At 46.9% G+C, this 16,086-nt stretch overlaps 1 protein-coding gene across 1 annotated transcript in view; it reads right to left on the bottom strand.

The window, feature by feature from the left end:
* Positions 1 to 16,086, bottom strand: part of VWA3A (von Willebrand factor A domain containing 3A) — a 541,655-nt gene that overhangs the window by 216,943 nt on the left and 308,626 nt on the right. Inside the window, exons 22-24 of the mRNA XM_069210293.1 lie at positions 3,553 to 3,711; positions 1,701 to 1,791; positions 397 to 507 (exon numbers count right to left, since the gene is read on the bottom strand). Coding sequence (XP_069066394.1) covers positions 397 to 507; positions 1,701 to 1,791; positions 3,553 to 3,711 — 361 coding nt within the window. The remainder of the gene's footprint in view (positions 1 to 396; positions 508 to 1,700; positions 1,792 to 3,552; positions 3,712 to 16,086) is intronic.

Here is a 16,086-nt window from a genome sequence, read left to right as displayed (position 1 = left end):
TCCTGAGACACGCATCAAATCTCCTCAGAACAGGTTGGAAATGTGTGTATGAAAAAACCTCGCACTGGGAATTCCAGGAAAAATTCCACCAGATAAATCTAGCTACACACATTTATTTACCCAACAGGATAAAATGCGGGCAATGAGGCTGAGGCGCAGAAAACAGCAAACATGATCACTCCATTATATTCTAAGACCCATCTAAAAACCAGCATGAAGAAAACTACGAAAACACATTTCAACAGATTCAAAAGAAACACAATTGCAAAGGAAGGTAGTGAATGTAGCTGATAAAGACTTTAAATAAAAAAGCCTTACTTGATATGCATGCTTCTTTCAGTTTGTTTTTTGAAGTAAAGGAACATTTAAGCCACTGACTAGTGCTAGTTCACTTACCAACATTTTTGCCTTCTTCTGTATAAAATACCGAAAGTGAGATTTTTGGCTGTTTTTTCTGTTTAAGTTTTTTGTCCGTGTCTGTCGGGAAGCAATCCTTTATTGGGTGGGCTGTAACAAATGTATTTATTAACACTTTCAAGAAGGAAAAGCAACATACGTAACTTTCTGAATTATTTTTTTTAGAAGCATATAGACTAGGTGCATCATATGAACACAGACCGCCCTAGTGCTTAATTTGTGATGGTGTTTGCTGTTGTTCAGCACAGGCACCTAATTGTTAACACAAGCACTTACCTTTACAGTCCACCACATGTTGGTACTGTCTGTCTATTTTTGAGAGGAGCACATCAGTTCAACAATTAAATACACATTTTGAAAATAATTCTAGTGCATGAAGGGAATCGTACTGCCTCGGGTGGCCTAGAATTGTCCAAACTGTCACATTAATAGAAGTGTGACTTCATAGGGAGTGGTAGTGACAGCAGTTCTAGTCACTAGTGCAAACTGCAGTGGCCTCCTGAGCGGGAAACACGAGGTTGTGAAAAACGAAAGCAAAACAATGCTTCGTTTTCCACGACTCCTTGGCTTTGGTACCTTAACCACGCATGTCTGAGCAACGTACATGCGTGGTTAAGGTACAGAAGGGAGTCGGAGTGGACGCAATGAAGGAGGAGGTAAGTTGGGCTGGGACTGGGGCTGTTTTGTGGGGTGGGGCTGGAGGTGATTAGGATTTGGGGGGGCAGGGTTTAGGTTTAAGGTCGGGGGTGGGGACTCTGGGTATTTTTAGTTTTTGGGGTGGGGTGGGGGCTGGGGGTGATCAGGGTTTAGGGGGAGGGGTGGGGATCAGGGTTTAGGTTTAAGGGGTGGGGGGCTGGGGTGGAAGCCAGCTGGGTAGTGCATGCTGATTGGTAATGCCTTTACCAGAAATGCGTTTACAACGGTAAAATCGTTGTAAACGCATTCATGGTAAAGGCATTAGTGTTTAGAACGAGGTTGTTGTTCCGACCTCGTTGTTGAGCCACGGGTGGTTTAGGCACCCGTGGTTCCGACACGTAACCCTCCTGAGCAACACATTGGGCCGTGGTACTTGTTTATTTACAAATTAGGCACTGAAACACCTAATATAAACATAACTGGCATCAGCACCGGCATTTTATCCCAGACATGACTCCTGTATGAAGGTGGAGGATATATTGAAATGTACAATACACTGAAAGTATAATCACTGTTTTCAGTAAGCACACACATTCAGCAGCTGCACATGCACAGTGCACAAACATGTGCAGCCCATTTTACCCTACCTGGTGGAATTTCTGCTTTGGCACTATTTGGGCGCCACATCAGGGGTCTTAAGGGAGGGGTTTTCTCACCATCTGAATCATCTTTAAGACTCTGAAAAAAGGAGAGGATTTCACACTTAGCACATACGTTGCCCACTGAGCATTCCGCATAGCATTTTCCATCTATGAACTAGCAATGTTCAATTATTGTTTTTCCTTTCAATTAAAAAACATGCTGATCATCATAAGCAAATGCACCTTGTGAATTAATATGAGCATAGTAAAATACACTATCAATATTTTCTACGCTGTCGTACTGTGAAATCCTCAAGGATTATATAGGTGCCATTAGGAAAGATTTAAATGAACTATTACAATACTTTGGTGTTGTGACAGACAAGCTTTGCCTTTCCAATGGTCTTGGTAGATTACCCTCTTGTAGAAAAGCTTGAACAATTGTGATAAAATAGTGGATTTTACAGTGCAATTTCCCTACAAAATGGCTATAGAGCGCTTATGTACAATAATTACACAATGTCACATCCCTTTTCCAGCCTGTCTGTTTAGGGTAGATTCTGAGTCATATGATAGAAGTAGATTTTAGGTGTAAGGGGCAGGATGGAGAAATCTCACAATCACTGGCCACAGACACCAGAGCTAGACAAATCCAACAGGCTCGTACTGGAACGCTACTTCTCAATTCTACAGAGCTTACATGATCAGACAGGTCACAGCCTTTGTACATGTTGAGCCCTCAGGCAGAATATTTCAAACAAAGATTTATAAATATAGATGGTGAAACACCTCCACACTAGTCATGAAATAACTGATATCGTAATAAATCCATTTGGGTATCTAGCAACCAAATTCAGCAGCAAGCCTCCCGAATTCAGTGTGAAACGTCCCTCCATTACCAGCTTTAAATATATTTTATAAATGCAATATTTTTGTCTGATACATCAGCTTGATCGGTTTCTGAAAATAATGATATTCCACTATCTAATTCAGATTTTTATTTTGCATACTTAAGCATAATTCTCACAGAGAGGTCAGTTATTTTCATCAAGAAAAGCAGCAACTGTGTCCCAAAATACTAGATTTGTATTTCTGATCCTCATGCAGTTGCTTGCAAGTTTAACTAAATGCTCAAAGGTACTTCTGTCTCACACTGACACATTCTGCCTTTAAGATTCAGTTATCATCACCTTTACCAAACAATAGGGATGTCCCTAAGTATGGGACTGCATGGTTTAATTCAAATTCAAAGCATTGATCTGAATTCTAGTAGCCATAATTATTAATAGAATTTGCTAATTTATAGAATTGTGATTTATTTCACATGACAATATTCACACACAATCACACACCCACACACAATGTGTTTCCTTTGGGCAATGTGCTTCTATAGGCTTCATCAATGTCTTTCAATAAAGCAAAAAATCAAGACCTTTGTTTAAGAAAGAAACTCCTTTTCTGGTGGATATACTGTATGTGTTTTTATACGCTGTGTGTAAATCCTCATCATCAAGCGAAAGTGAAAAAAGCATATAGAGCTAGCAGGCTATGTATGTACTTTACATTTGTTTGGTGGGATCTTGGGTTTGACAGTTCTATGTTGTGAATGAAAATGTATAATTTAGGAAGCAGGCTCCTGAAAAAGTGACTTGTGCATATAAAACATTTTTACACACCAGCTTTAGCTGAACTTTGTGTATTAGCAAAATATGGAGAAGGTTCCCTGGTACTGTCGTCGATCATATTGAATGTTAACATCCTAGTTCTGCAGAACCTCATCCAAACCTTTCTGGAAAAGCTACTGCAAGTGCTATGGAAACATAAATTGTAAATATTTAGCGACACAGCAAAATTGTACCATTCTGGCCAGGGTGAGTGCAGTAGGCTTCGGAAGTGGTATCTTCTGTCGTCTGTTTTTCTCCCTCTGGAAACTAATCATGGCATCTTCTTCCAAGGAAGGCTGATTGTCAGCCTGATTTCCTGAGCGCTGCTTCAGGGATTCAACAAGAAAGGCGCACTGTGAAGAGACACATAGGACCACTTTTTGAGAATTTATTTTAGAGAAGAATAGGGCTCCGATTACAAAAAGGTTAACCATCATCTCTTTCTCAGTTTACCCTATGGCACTTCATATATTCTGTAGAGGTGATTGTATACGTTATTGGATTAATGTCTAAGAAACGGTGTCATCACATCCTCAGTATTAACTCCTTTGGGAACAATATTATATAAAGACATCTGCATTTACATTTTTTCAGTGGTAGAACATTTTAAAGATGGGATGCTGTTGGTTAGCAGAGGGCTTAGGTGATGTCTTTGGATGCCACATTCTCCACACTGCATCGTAACCTTAAATTTGTCCCTGTGCTTACATTCATGCAGTTCGGGTTCCATTCTAAGGATGATACTTGTGTATGATACTTGATGTTTTGGAGATATGCCAGTTATGTCCATTTTCATATGTCACATTATATTTGTATTCAATCCATAAAGGTATTTTACACCTTTTGTCAGTATTTTACAAATGAAATCTGCTAATTTGTATGTTAGCACCCAGTATGGTGTGCAGTTACTTCTACCGTCATAGCTCCACCTATGAATGGTGCAGCTGGTGCAGTGGACACAGGCCCCAGAGGTGGGAGAAGGGCCCAGTTTGCCCTTTTGTAAAACCCCTACTGGCTGCAGTTGTTTTAGAGCAAAAATAACAAGGTAATGGAGGGAGTGCTTGAATTAATCTCAGCCACTGGCAATCACTCTGGCCACATTCCAGACCAACGTTTTCCCTCACTGTGCCATTTTAGACAGCAACCCACCTTATACAAATCAGAAGAAATCAGTCTTCGTCCTGCTCCAGTATGAGCAGACCTGCCCAACTGCGAGCCCAGGTCCCCTCCAGGGCCAGTTTCAGACTACTTAGTTCTCATCAGTGAGGTGCAGCTTGAGTGCTGTGTCAAATTGAGCACAGGACCTACAACTGGGAAAACCCATAGCACTTAGGATGTCTAATGCAAAAACAACAAGGTGACTGAAGGAATGCTTGAATTGATCTCTGCCAATAGTGATCACTCGGCCGCATTTCAGATCATTATGTTTTGCCTACTTTGCCATTCTAGGCAGCAATCCACTTTATGCAAATTAGTATTGGTGCTGCTTCAATACTAACAGTCCATCCCGACCTGCCAGACTAGGTACCCTCCTGATGGGAACACAAACAAGAACAAGCATTTTCAATGCAACGGGTCTCGCATTTGCTCTAGTTAGAGCCATTAGCATTGTAAAGAAAAAAAACGCAGCATAATTGCGCTGCATGGAAAATAAACAGATAAAGTAGTCCGGACCCTAGGCTGAAAACATCGAGCCTCGCATGTTTTTAGTAGTTTACCGGTGGTGTGTAGGTGGGCTAAACACCGGAAAAGGCATGATGTATGCATGCCTTTCACAAATGAAAGCAAGCGGATTTTAAAAGGCAAGCCCATGAACCAATGTAAGTGACTGACGTGAGATGGGCGTGGCTTAAAGCCCAAAGAGAGATTACAGAATGGACGGAACGCTTTGCGCTGGCCCATAAAAAGGATGGTCTGGAACGCAGCTCTGAAACATCGCCAGTAGCTGATATTAATTCAAGCGTTCTTTCCATCACCTTGTTGTTTTTGCAGTAGTTATATTAGATGCTGCTCGCTAATAGCTTGCCTGGAAGTATGTGTACATTTCAGGGAAAGAAAGTAGAGAGTTAGAGAAAAATGAAACTAAATGAAAAAGGGATAATAGCAAAAGAAAAGAAGAAATACAGAAAGTGGGAGGAGAAGATGAAAAATGTGACAGAATCGGAAAAGGAGATATGGCAAAAGAGCAAGGAGATAAAAACGAGCAGTAGGGGCAAAGCAAGAGAAATCGGCTAGAAATAAGGATGTTAGGGAGAGGAGAGAGGAATGAGATATGGATGAGTGAGAGACAGAAAAGGGGAAGAGTGAGACAGAGGAAGCAGATAGTGAGCGGAGAGTGAACAGAAGGTAGAGGTGAGAGATAAGAGGTGAGAGGGATGGAGATTGAGAAACAAGAATGACAGCTAGAAGGAGAGTGAAACTATTTTTAGTGTAGATGGGGAAGTGACACCAGAGTCCATATGTGTGAGGAGCCAATTGCACCCAATTAGGTCAGGTTTTTAATACAGACCAGTGGGTGGAGGGCCCATTTTTCTTTGTTTCCATTAGGGCCCATGGCACCCAGGCTATGTCACTCACTAGCGTGTGACTCCCGAAGAAGCATCAGTGTTTAGCATGCTATTTTCTTTTTGGGTTAATTTTGAAGGTGTTCTGCACCTATGTGGTTCTGTTAGTTGAAGGACTGTTTGAACAACAGCCAAGTGAATTGCATTCTGAGGCAGGCAGAGCAGACCTTTTCTGAGCATGGCAGCTATTGGAGAGGATTTGTGGGATCTCACTTGTGTTATATAAACCCCACTAGTATGTTGCCCAGGTTCCATGCACAAACTAATGTTCTATGTACAGCACCTCATGTTTGTGATACCCCAACTGACTTAAAAATGTTCTTGGTAAATGCCACTACTGCTCTTTTAAGTTAGGTTCACACTAGGCCAAACATCTAACATAAAATAAAAAAACATCCTTGAGGACACACACATGCTGTATTTTTTATCCTTCTCTCTTTGATTCTGTACCTGCAGAATGTGCATTCACTCACCAAGCTTCCTTACTGACGAACAAGTTACTTACCTTCGGTAACACATTTTTTGGTAGAGACTCTATATCTAGTTACAGATTCCTTACCTTAGAATTTCCTGGTGTCAGCTTGGAATCTGGAATTTTTTGCTGAGCAGTACTCTGCGCGCACCGTCAGGTGGTGTCTTTCGGATCAGCGTGGCATCGACTGTGTCGTTGGAGCTGTCTGTGATGTCACAGTGGCATATAAAGGAACCACCCTGGCGCACGTACGTCAGTTCTTTGACCCACGAACTTCCATGCCAGAAGCGCAGATCTATGGATAGAAGCAACAGTTCCCTCTGTGCAAAAAATAGGGCCCTGAAAGGGATAAACTCTAACTCTATTAGACATATACGCAGTGCGGGAAGGCATAGGTGGGTGTAAGGAATCTGCAGCTAGATAGAGTCTCTACCAGACAATGTGTTACCGAAGGTGAGTAACTTGCTCATCTGATAGAGACGTCTAGCTGCAGATTTCTTACTTTAGAATAGATATCCAAGCCATAACCTCCTGGCGGTGGCCTGCCGATAAATCTTCTCACACTAGGAAGTCCTGTAGGACAGAAACCGGCAAAGTTTCCATCTCTACGGACCTGATTCTCTGGGCAGTAGTGTTTTGCAAATGTGTGAAAAGATGCCCACATTGTGCCTGACAGATATCCAGGACTGGAACAACACGTACTAGCACAGTGGTAGCAGCCTTGCCTTCAGGAGGCTGCTTCTTGGCCAGGTCATAGCAGATTTTATTGCAGAGAAGAACGAGTTACTTACCTTCGGTAACGACTTTTCTGGTGGATACATTAGCTACCTGTGGATTCCTCACCTAATGAATACTCCCATGGCGCCAGCATTCGACGGAAATCTTCTTACTAGTCTCTGCACGTCGACGAGGACGTCACTCTAGCCCACGCGACGCCGTCTGACGTCATACAGGCAATAAGAGGTCCTCAACGACGTGCCGACGTCAGTACCAATCATTTTTTACGTGCATGAGAACAACCAGGCAATGCAATGAAAGAGCAAGGCAACATCCCATTACATTGTAAAAATACACAACATTGCATGAATAACTGTAAATTTTTTATATATATATATAACTCTCTTTTTAAAATATATATACACATCAAGTATATACACAAAGATATATACATATATACATATATAAATATAATATATACAACATCTATTGCACCCTCAAAGACCAAGAGGAGCGTACTCAAGGATTACTTGGTAAGACCAGAAAGGCAACGGGGAGGCGGGTGGGACCGTGAGGAATCCACAGGTAGCTAATGTATCCACCAGAAAAGTCGTTACCGAAGGTAAGTAACTCGTTCTTCTGATGGATACAACTACCTGTGGATTCCTCACCTAATGAATAGAGTCCCAAAGCAGTACCACGCCCGGCGGTGGGTGCCTAAATGGTCAAACCAAGAAATCCTGCAGCACTGACCGTGCAAAATGGCCGTCCCTTCTAACCTCAGAATCCAAACAGTAATGTTTTGCAAAAGTGTGAAGGGACGACCAAGTTGCGGCCTTGCAGATGTCGACCACAGGAACACCTCTGGCCAAGGCCGAAGTGGCCGACTTAGCTCTGGTAGAATGAGCTCTAATGCCCTCAGGAGGATCCTTCTTTGCCAAAGAGTAACAGATTTTAATGCAAAGAACAACCCACCTGGATAGTGTTCTCTTGTGGACTGCCTTTCCTCTCCTCTTGCCCACGTATCCAATAAACAGCTGATCCTCCAGCCTGAAATCCTTTGTTCTATCAATAAAGAAGCTCAACGCCCTCTTTGGGTCCAGACGGTGCAGTCTTTCTTCCTCTTTGGAAGGATGAGGCGGAGGATAGAACGTGGACAAAGTAATTGCCTGAGCCAAATGGAAAGGTGAAACAACCTTCGGGAGGAAAGCAGCCTTGGTCCTCAACACCACCTTATCCCCATAAAAAGTTGTATAAGGGGGCTTTACTGATAAGGCCTGCAACTCACTCACTCTCCTTGCTGATGTTATAGCTATCAGGAAGACTGTTTTTAAAACCAAATACCTTAAGGGGCAAGAATGCATAGGTTCAAAAGGGGACCCCATAAGGAAAGTCAGGACCAAGGACAAATCCCATTGCGGCATAACGAATGGCTTTGGAGGATATTTATTTAGAAGACCTTTCAAGAATCTGATAACAATAGGGGATTTAAATAAAGATGGTTGGTCTGGAAGACATATGAAGGCTGACAAGGCCGATAAATAACCCTTAATGGTAGCCACTGCACAACCTTTCTGCGCTAGAGACAGAGCAAAAGACAAAACGTCCGATAGATGAGCATGCAAAGGATCAATCTGCCTCTCTCCACACCACGCAACAAATTTAGACCATCTATTAGCGTAGATAGATTTAGTGGAGTGTCGCCTGGCCGCTAATATAACATCCACTACCTCAGGCAGGAGAGAGAAGGAACTCAGGTTGCCCCGTTCAATCTCCAGGCATGTAGGTGCAGACTCTGGAGGTTGGGGTGTAAAACCTGCCCCTGCGACTGCGAGAGGAGGTCTGCCCTGAAAGGGAGACGGAGCGGAGGGCACCTTGAGAGTTGGAGAAGGTCGGAGTACCATACCCTCCTTGGCCAATCCGGAGCTATTAGGATGACTAGAGCCCGGTCCTGGCGAATCTTCCTCAATACTCGAGGAATCAAGGGTATGGGAGGAAACGCGTAAAGCAACTGGCCGCACCAGGTTATTTGAAACGCGTCCCCCAACGCTCCCTGCATCGGATACTGGAGGCTGCAGAATAACGGACAATGCGCGTTCTCTCGAGTGGCAAACAGATCTACCCGAGGAAACCCCCACCTCTGGAAGATTAAACGGACTTGATCTGGATGGAGACGCCACTCGTGGTCTGCCGAGAATTGGCGACTGAGACTGTCCGCACGCACGTTCAAGACTCCGGACAGATGGTTTGCTATCAAGCCTTTGATCTCCAGATCCCCCAGATGAGCTCCCCACCCTAGAGTGGAAGCATCCGTTATGACTGTGGCCACTGGTGGCGACTGCTGGAACGGCTTTCCTTGTGAAAGATTGTTGCTTGCAATCCACCACTTCAAATCCACAGCAGCATCTCTGGAGATCTTGACAGTACTCTCTAGATCCCCTTTGTGTTGAGACCACTGCCTTCGGAGGCACCACTGAAGAGCCCTCATGTGCCAGCGAGCACGCGTGACCAACAGAATGCAGGAGGCAAACAGACCGAGCAGACGAAGGACCTTGAGGACTGGAACTACCGCTCCATTTCGAAACATTGGAACCAAATCCTGAATATCTTGAATCCGCTGAGGCGGAGGAAAGGCTCGGTTCAATGTTGTATCCAGTACTGCCCCTATGAACAGGAGGCGCTGAGAGGGCTCTAGGTGAGATTTGGGCTCGTTCACCGAAAAACCCAGGTCGAACAACAACTGGGTTGTTGACTGCAGATGATGCGACACAAGCTCCGGGTACTTGGCTTTGATCAACCAGTCGTCCAAGTAAGGGAATACTGCTATCCCCTTCCTTCTGAGTTCTGCTGCAACCACCGACATCACCTTCGTGAAGACTCGAGGTGCTGAAGTAAGACCAAACGGAAGGACCGCAAACTGATAGTGCTGCGATCCCACCACAAACCGGAGATACTTCCTGTGTGACTTGAGTATCGGGATATGAAAGTAAGCATCCTGCAAGTCGACAGACACCATCCAGTCTTCCTTGTTCAACGCCAAAAGCACCTGTGCTAGGGTCAGCATCTTGAACTTTTCCTGCTTGAGGAACCAATTCAAGATCCTCAGGTCCAGGATTGGTCTCAAACGACCATCCTTCTTGGGAATCAGGAAATACCTTGAGTAACATCCTCGACCCCTTTCCTGCTCTGGGACCAACTCCACCGCGCCCTTTGAAAGGAGGGCTTGTACCTCCTGTTCTAGCAACAGGAGGTGTTCTTCTGAACAATAAGAAGGGCGGGCGGGATGAGGGGCGGGAACTCCCGAAAGGGAAGGGTGTAGCCTTTTCCCACAATACTGAGAACCCAAGTGTCCGTTGTAACAGTCTTCCATTTGGTGAGAAAATGCTGTAATCTTCCCCCTACAGGAGAGGAGTGAGTGGGAAATGGTGGAAGCCTAAGGCTGCTTCCCCTGCTGCACCCCGCCAGAGGATGAGGAAGAGGCAGAGTGCTGCTGAGAGGCTCCTCTGGTGCGGACCCTACCTCTCCCTCTAAAAGATCTATAGGGATGGGAAGAGGCAGGTTGCTGATATCTTCCCCGAAAGGAAGAGGAGGAAGAGCCACGCCCAAATCCACGAAACCTCCTGAAAAATCTGGAAGAGGCCGTGGAAGAAGGAGCTTGGAGCCCTAACGACTTAGCCGTGGCCCTGCTCTCCTTAAAACGTTCCAAGGCCGAATCAGCCTTGGCTCCAAACAGTTTGTCCCCATCAAACGGGAGATCCAACAATGTGGACTGTACATCCGCAGAAAAGCCCGAGTTACGGAGCCAGGCCTGCCTCCTTGCCACCACAGTTGTGCCCATTGCTCTGGCTACCGAGTCGGTCCTATCCAGTCCAGTCTGGATAATCTGGGTCGCAGCAGCCTGGGCATTTGAAACAACATCCAAAAGACCCTGGGGAAGCTCTGTAAATGATGAGGAAATGTCATCCATCAGAGCATGAATATACCTCCCCAGGATACAGGTTGCGTTGGTGGCCTTCAACGCCAGACTGCAGGACGAAAAAATCTTCTTGGACTGCGCCTCCAGTTTCTTTGAATCTCTGTCCCCAGGCACCGTCGGGAAAGAACCAGGCGCTGACTTGGATGAACAGGAGGCCTGCACCACCAAGCTCTCCGGCGTAGGGTGCCTAGACAGAAAACCAGGGTCAGTTGGAGCCGCCCGATACCTCCTGGCCACGGCTCTGTGAACTGCTGGGGAAGATGCCGGCCTCTTCCACACCTCTAACACCGGATCCAGCAGAGCGTCATTAAATGGCAAAAGAGGCTCCGCCGCAGCTGAGGCCGGATGTAGCACCTCTGTTAGAAGGTTTTGTTTAGCCTCCACCACCGGCAAAGGCAGGTCCAAAAAACTAGCTGCCTTCCGTACCACTGCGTGAAAGGAAGCAGCCTCCTCAGTATATTCTCCCGGGGACGAAAGATCCCACTCAGGGGAAGTGTCCAGCCCACTGGCCGACTCCAGACCACGCAGCCCATCACCCGAGTCCTCTAGCTCTCCTTCCTCCAGGGCTCGTTGGTACTCCTGCTCCTCTAATACACGGAGAACACGTCTCCTCGAATGAAGCCGTTGTTCAATACGCGGAGTCGACAATGCCTCCGCCGAAGTCGAAGATAACAGGTAACTTCGGCGCCGACGAAAGAGCAGTCGAAGCAGATGGACCCACCGGAGTCACAGGCCGAAATCCCGACGTCGACGGGATGGAAATCCCCAGGGCCAATCCCTCTGAAGCCACCGGAGCGGCCACCGGCGCCGAGCCCACGTTCCCAAAAGGGAGAAAGGGCATAAAGGGTGCCGGCCGAAGAGGCGCAGGATCACCCAATGAAAAGGCCAAAGGCCCAGCCGGAGCACCCCCTGGAGCCATCTGTTGGAAGATTGCATACATCGCATTCAAGAATGCGGAACTATCGGCTCCAGGGGTGGGAAAAGCCGGATACTGGGGTGCCTGTCTCGGAGGCGACCCCGACGCCGGCCTCGACGTCTGCGACGCCAGAGATAACACCTGAGGCTCCAATACCTCAATCACCGACGCCTGTCCAGGTGAAGTCGGAGACGCCGGAGAGGGCAACGGCGTCGAAGGATGCGGCGTAACCGTGGGACTGATCTCCCATGTCCTTCGGCGCCGATCCGAAGACCTGGAACGAGTCTCCTTTGAATGACGCCGAGATTCTCTACGGCGCCGGGAGTCTCGATGACGCCGATGTCTTGGCGAAGAAGACTTCTTGTGATGCTTCTCCTTTGATTTCGCCATAAACAGCTTCGCCTCACGTTCCTTGAGGGCCTTTGGATTCATGTGCTGGCATGAATCACAAGTCGAGACGTCGTGGTCGGAGCTCAAACACCAAAGGCAGTCGGAATGAGGATCCGTCACTGACATCTTGCCTCCACACTCACGACAAGGCTTGAATCCAGACTTTCTCTGCGACATTATTACCACAGCGAAAGACTACGCAGCAAAAATACACTGTAACCACAAAAGTAACAGTTGCTCCCTCGAAGATAACCGTTTCGAATGCACGGAAAAAAGGGAACTGACGTCGGCACGTCGTCGAGGACCTCTTATTGCCTGTATGACGTCAGACGGCGTCGCGTGGGCTAGAGTGACGTCCTCGTCGACGTGCAGAGACTAGTAAGAAGATTTCCGTCGAATGCTGGCGCCATGGGAGTATTCATTAGGTGAGGAATCCACAGGGAGTTGTATCCATCAGAAAGACCCAGCACAAAATGGTTTGTTTCTGCACTGCTCGACCCTTCTTTGTTCCCAAGTACACCACAAAGAGTTGGTCATCCACCCAGAACTCTTTTGTGCAGTTAAGGTAGAACGATAATGCTCTTTTTGGGTCCAGTCGGTGGAGGCGCTCCCCTCCCTTAGAGGGATGTGGTTGAGTAAAGAAGGTGGGCAGGGTGGTGAAATGGGGTCACCATCCTGGGGAGGAAAGAGGCATGAGTTCTGACAACCACCTTGTCTGGGAACATAGTGAGATGCAGTGTCTTAGATGAAAAAGCCTGCCTCTCAATCACCCTCCTGGCAGATGTTATTGCCACTAAGAATGCTGTCTTGATGGTGAGCAGCAGAGGGGACAGTTGTGTAAGGGCTCGAAGGGAGCACACATGAGAAATGTGAGGACAAGATTTAAGTCCCATTGAGGCATAACAAAGGGCTTAGGGGGAAACATATGTACAAGCCCTTTAAGAAATCTATGTGCAATAGGAGACTTGAAAAGTGAAGACTGATCAGGCAGCAGATAAAATGCCGATAAGTGGGAAACGATAGCCCTTGAGAGTACCCAAGGCAGAACCCTGCTGGGCAAGGAATAATATAAAGAGAAGGATATCAGAAAGAGAAGCAGAAACCGGATCAATAGATCTTTCTGCACAATAATATGCAAAGTGTTTCCAACGGTAGGCATATACTGTTTTAGTGGAGGGATGCCCGGCTGCCAAAATAACTTTACAGACTTCGGAACGAAGATCAAAAGCCATCAACTGCTGCTGCTCAATCTCAACGCATGAAGGCGCAGAGTTGACAGGGTAGGTGGAGAACCTTCCCCTGCTGCTGCAACAGATGATCCTCCTGAAGGGGCAGCCTGATCGGAGAATCAATGCTCATTTTCAGAAGTTTGGGATACCAGACTCTCCATGCCCAGTCCGAGCCACTAGGATTACTTGGGCCCAGTCATTCTTGATCTTCTTGAGAACTCTGCGCAGAAGTGGTACGGGTGGAAAGGCGTGCAGGAGGCCTGATCTCCACTCGTAACAAAATGTATTGCAGAGTGATTTCCGCCTTGGAAACCCCAACGTGCAATACTACTGACATTGCGTGTTCTCTGTGGAGGCGAACAGATCTAACCAAGGCTCTCCCCACTGTTGAAAGAGTCCTTGTGCAACCTCTGGGTGGAGACACCATTCGTGATCCACTACATATCGACGGCTGAGTTTGTCTGCCCTGGCGTTCAGTGAACCTGCCAGATGTTGAACCACCAGGGTTATGCCCTGCTGTTCCAGCCATGTCCAGAGACGCAGAGCCTCTTGACAATGGGTCCATGACCCTAAACCGCCCTGCTTGTTGCAGTACCACATTGCGATAGTGTTGTCCGTGAACACCTGCACCATCTTCCCTTTTAGAACAAGAAGAAATGCTTTTAATGCCAGTTGGATCGCCCGGAGCTCCAGTAAGTTGATATGGAGTCCGGATTCCACCGGAGACCAGAGACCTCTGATCTCCACCTCTCCCAGATGGCCGCCCCATCCCAGAAGTGACACATCTGTCATTACTGTGGGATCTGGTTGGAGAAGGGAGAGGAGTCTGCCTCTGACCCAATCGCAGTTCACTATCCACCACTGTAGGTCTTTTGCAGTTCCCTGCGAGATCTGAACCATGTTGGTGAGATTCTCCTGATGCAGTGCCCACTGGGATCCCACTGCAGAGCCCTCATATGCCATCTGGCATGCTTGACTAACAGGATGCCGGAGGCCATGAGGCGAGCAGCCTCAGAGTCTGTCTCACCGAAATCCAGGATAGAGGCCGAAACATTGGTATCATAACCTGAATATCCTGGATTCGCTGCTCGGGAGGAAATGCCAGAAACTGCACTTTTTCCAGAACAGCTCAGATGAAACAGAGCTTCTGAGAGGGAGTCAGGTGTAACCTTGGCACATTATAGTGAACCCCAGTGAATGCAGGAGGTTTGCCGTAGTCTGAAGGTGGGTGGCGACAGCCTGGGGCGTAGGAGCCTTCAATAGCAAGTCGTCGAAGTAGGGTAAGACTGAAATTCCTGACCTGCACAAATGAGCTGCTACCACCGCCATCACTTTTGTGAACACCCGAGGGGCACTGGTAAGACCGAAGGGGAGCATGGTAAACTGAAAGTGCTTGTGGCCCATCTTGAACTGCAAATAGCGCCTGTGGGCAGGCAGGATGGGGATGTGAAACTAGTCATCCTGCAAGTCCAATGCTACCATCCAGTCTCCATGGTCTAGGGCAGACAAGACCTGAGAAAGAGTGAGTATCTTGAATTTCTCCTTTTTTCAGGAAGAGATTGAAATCCCGCAAATACAGAATAGGGAATCTTGTTCTTTTCTGGAATCAGAAAGTAACGGGAATAACAACCACTGCCTACCTCTGACACTGGGACCCTTTCTATGGCTCCCTTGGCCAAGAGAGCCGCAACTTCCTTGCAAAGCAAGACTAAATGATCCTCCATCAGCTGTTCTTTTAATGGAGGCTTAGAGGGTGGGAAAAACTGGAAGAGGAGGGAATAGCACTTCTGTACGCATTTGTATGATGTTATGGACAGCCAGTGAGGGAGATGAAATTGAATCCTCCCTCCAACTGGGTGCGAGTGGTCTTGCAGAATCATACTAGGAGGACTTAGGGGTTGTGGAGGAGGGGGGCTGGGTGGTGGCCGACCTCTGACTAGACCCTCTGGGTCTAAAGGTATCACAACCTCATCATCGCACTAGATGTTGAGTTGATGGAGGACGATGGCTGATTTGTAGGTGGTGTGGTACCACACCCGTTACAAAGCCTCAATAGGGGCAAAAGGCAGACTGCTGGCGAGCGGGCGTGAGAGGACCAAGGATCTGGTGGTAGCCCAAGAGTCCTTGAACCACTCAAGCGCCGAGTCTGCCTTCTCTCCAAATAGGCACGAGCCATCGAACGGCATGTCCATAAGATTTGCCTGGACATCCCCCAAAAAAGCCAGACGTACAGAGCCAGGCGTTGCGACGAAGGGCCATCGTCAAAGAAATGGCCCTACCCATTGAGTCAGTTGTTTCCAAACCACACCGTATTTTAAACTTTGCTGCATCTCTCCCATCTTTAACAGCTTGTGAGAGAGTATACCGCACACTCTACAGGACCTGGGGCAGCACCTCTGCCACTGTATCCCATAAAGTATGGAAAAAGTGGCCCAATAGGCATGAGGTGCTTACAGACCTCAAT

The sequence above is a fragment of the Pleurodeles waltl genome, chromosome 10 (genome assembly GCF_031143425.1).
Source record: "Pleurodeles waltl isolate 20211129_DDA chromosome 10, aPleWal1.hap1.20221129, whole genome shotgun sequence".
Taxonomy (NCBI): Eukaryota; Metazoa; Chordata; class Amphibia; order Caudata; family Salamandridae; genus Pleurodeles; species Pleurodeles waltl.
Note: the sequence above shows the minus strand (reverse complement) of the source record. Positions and strands in the feature narration are given on the sequence as shown.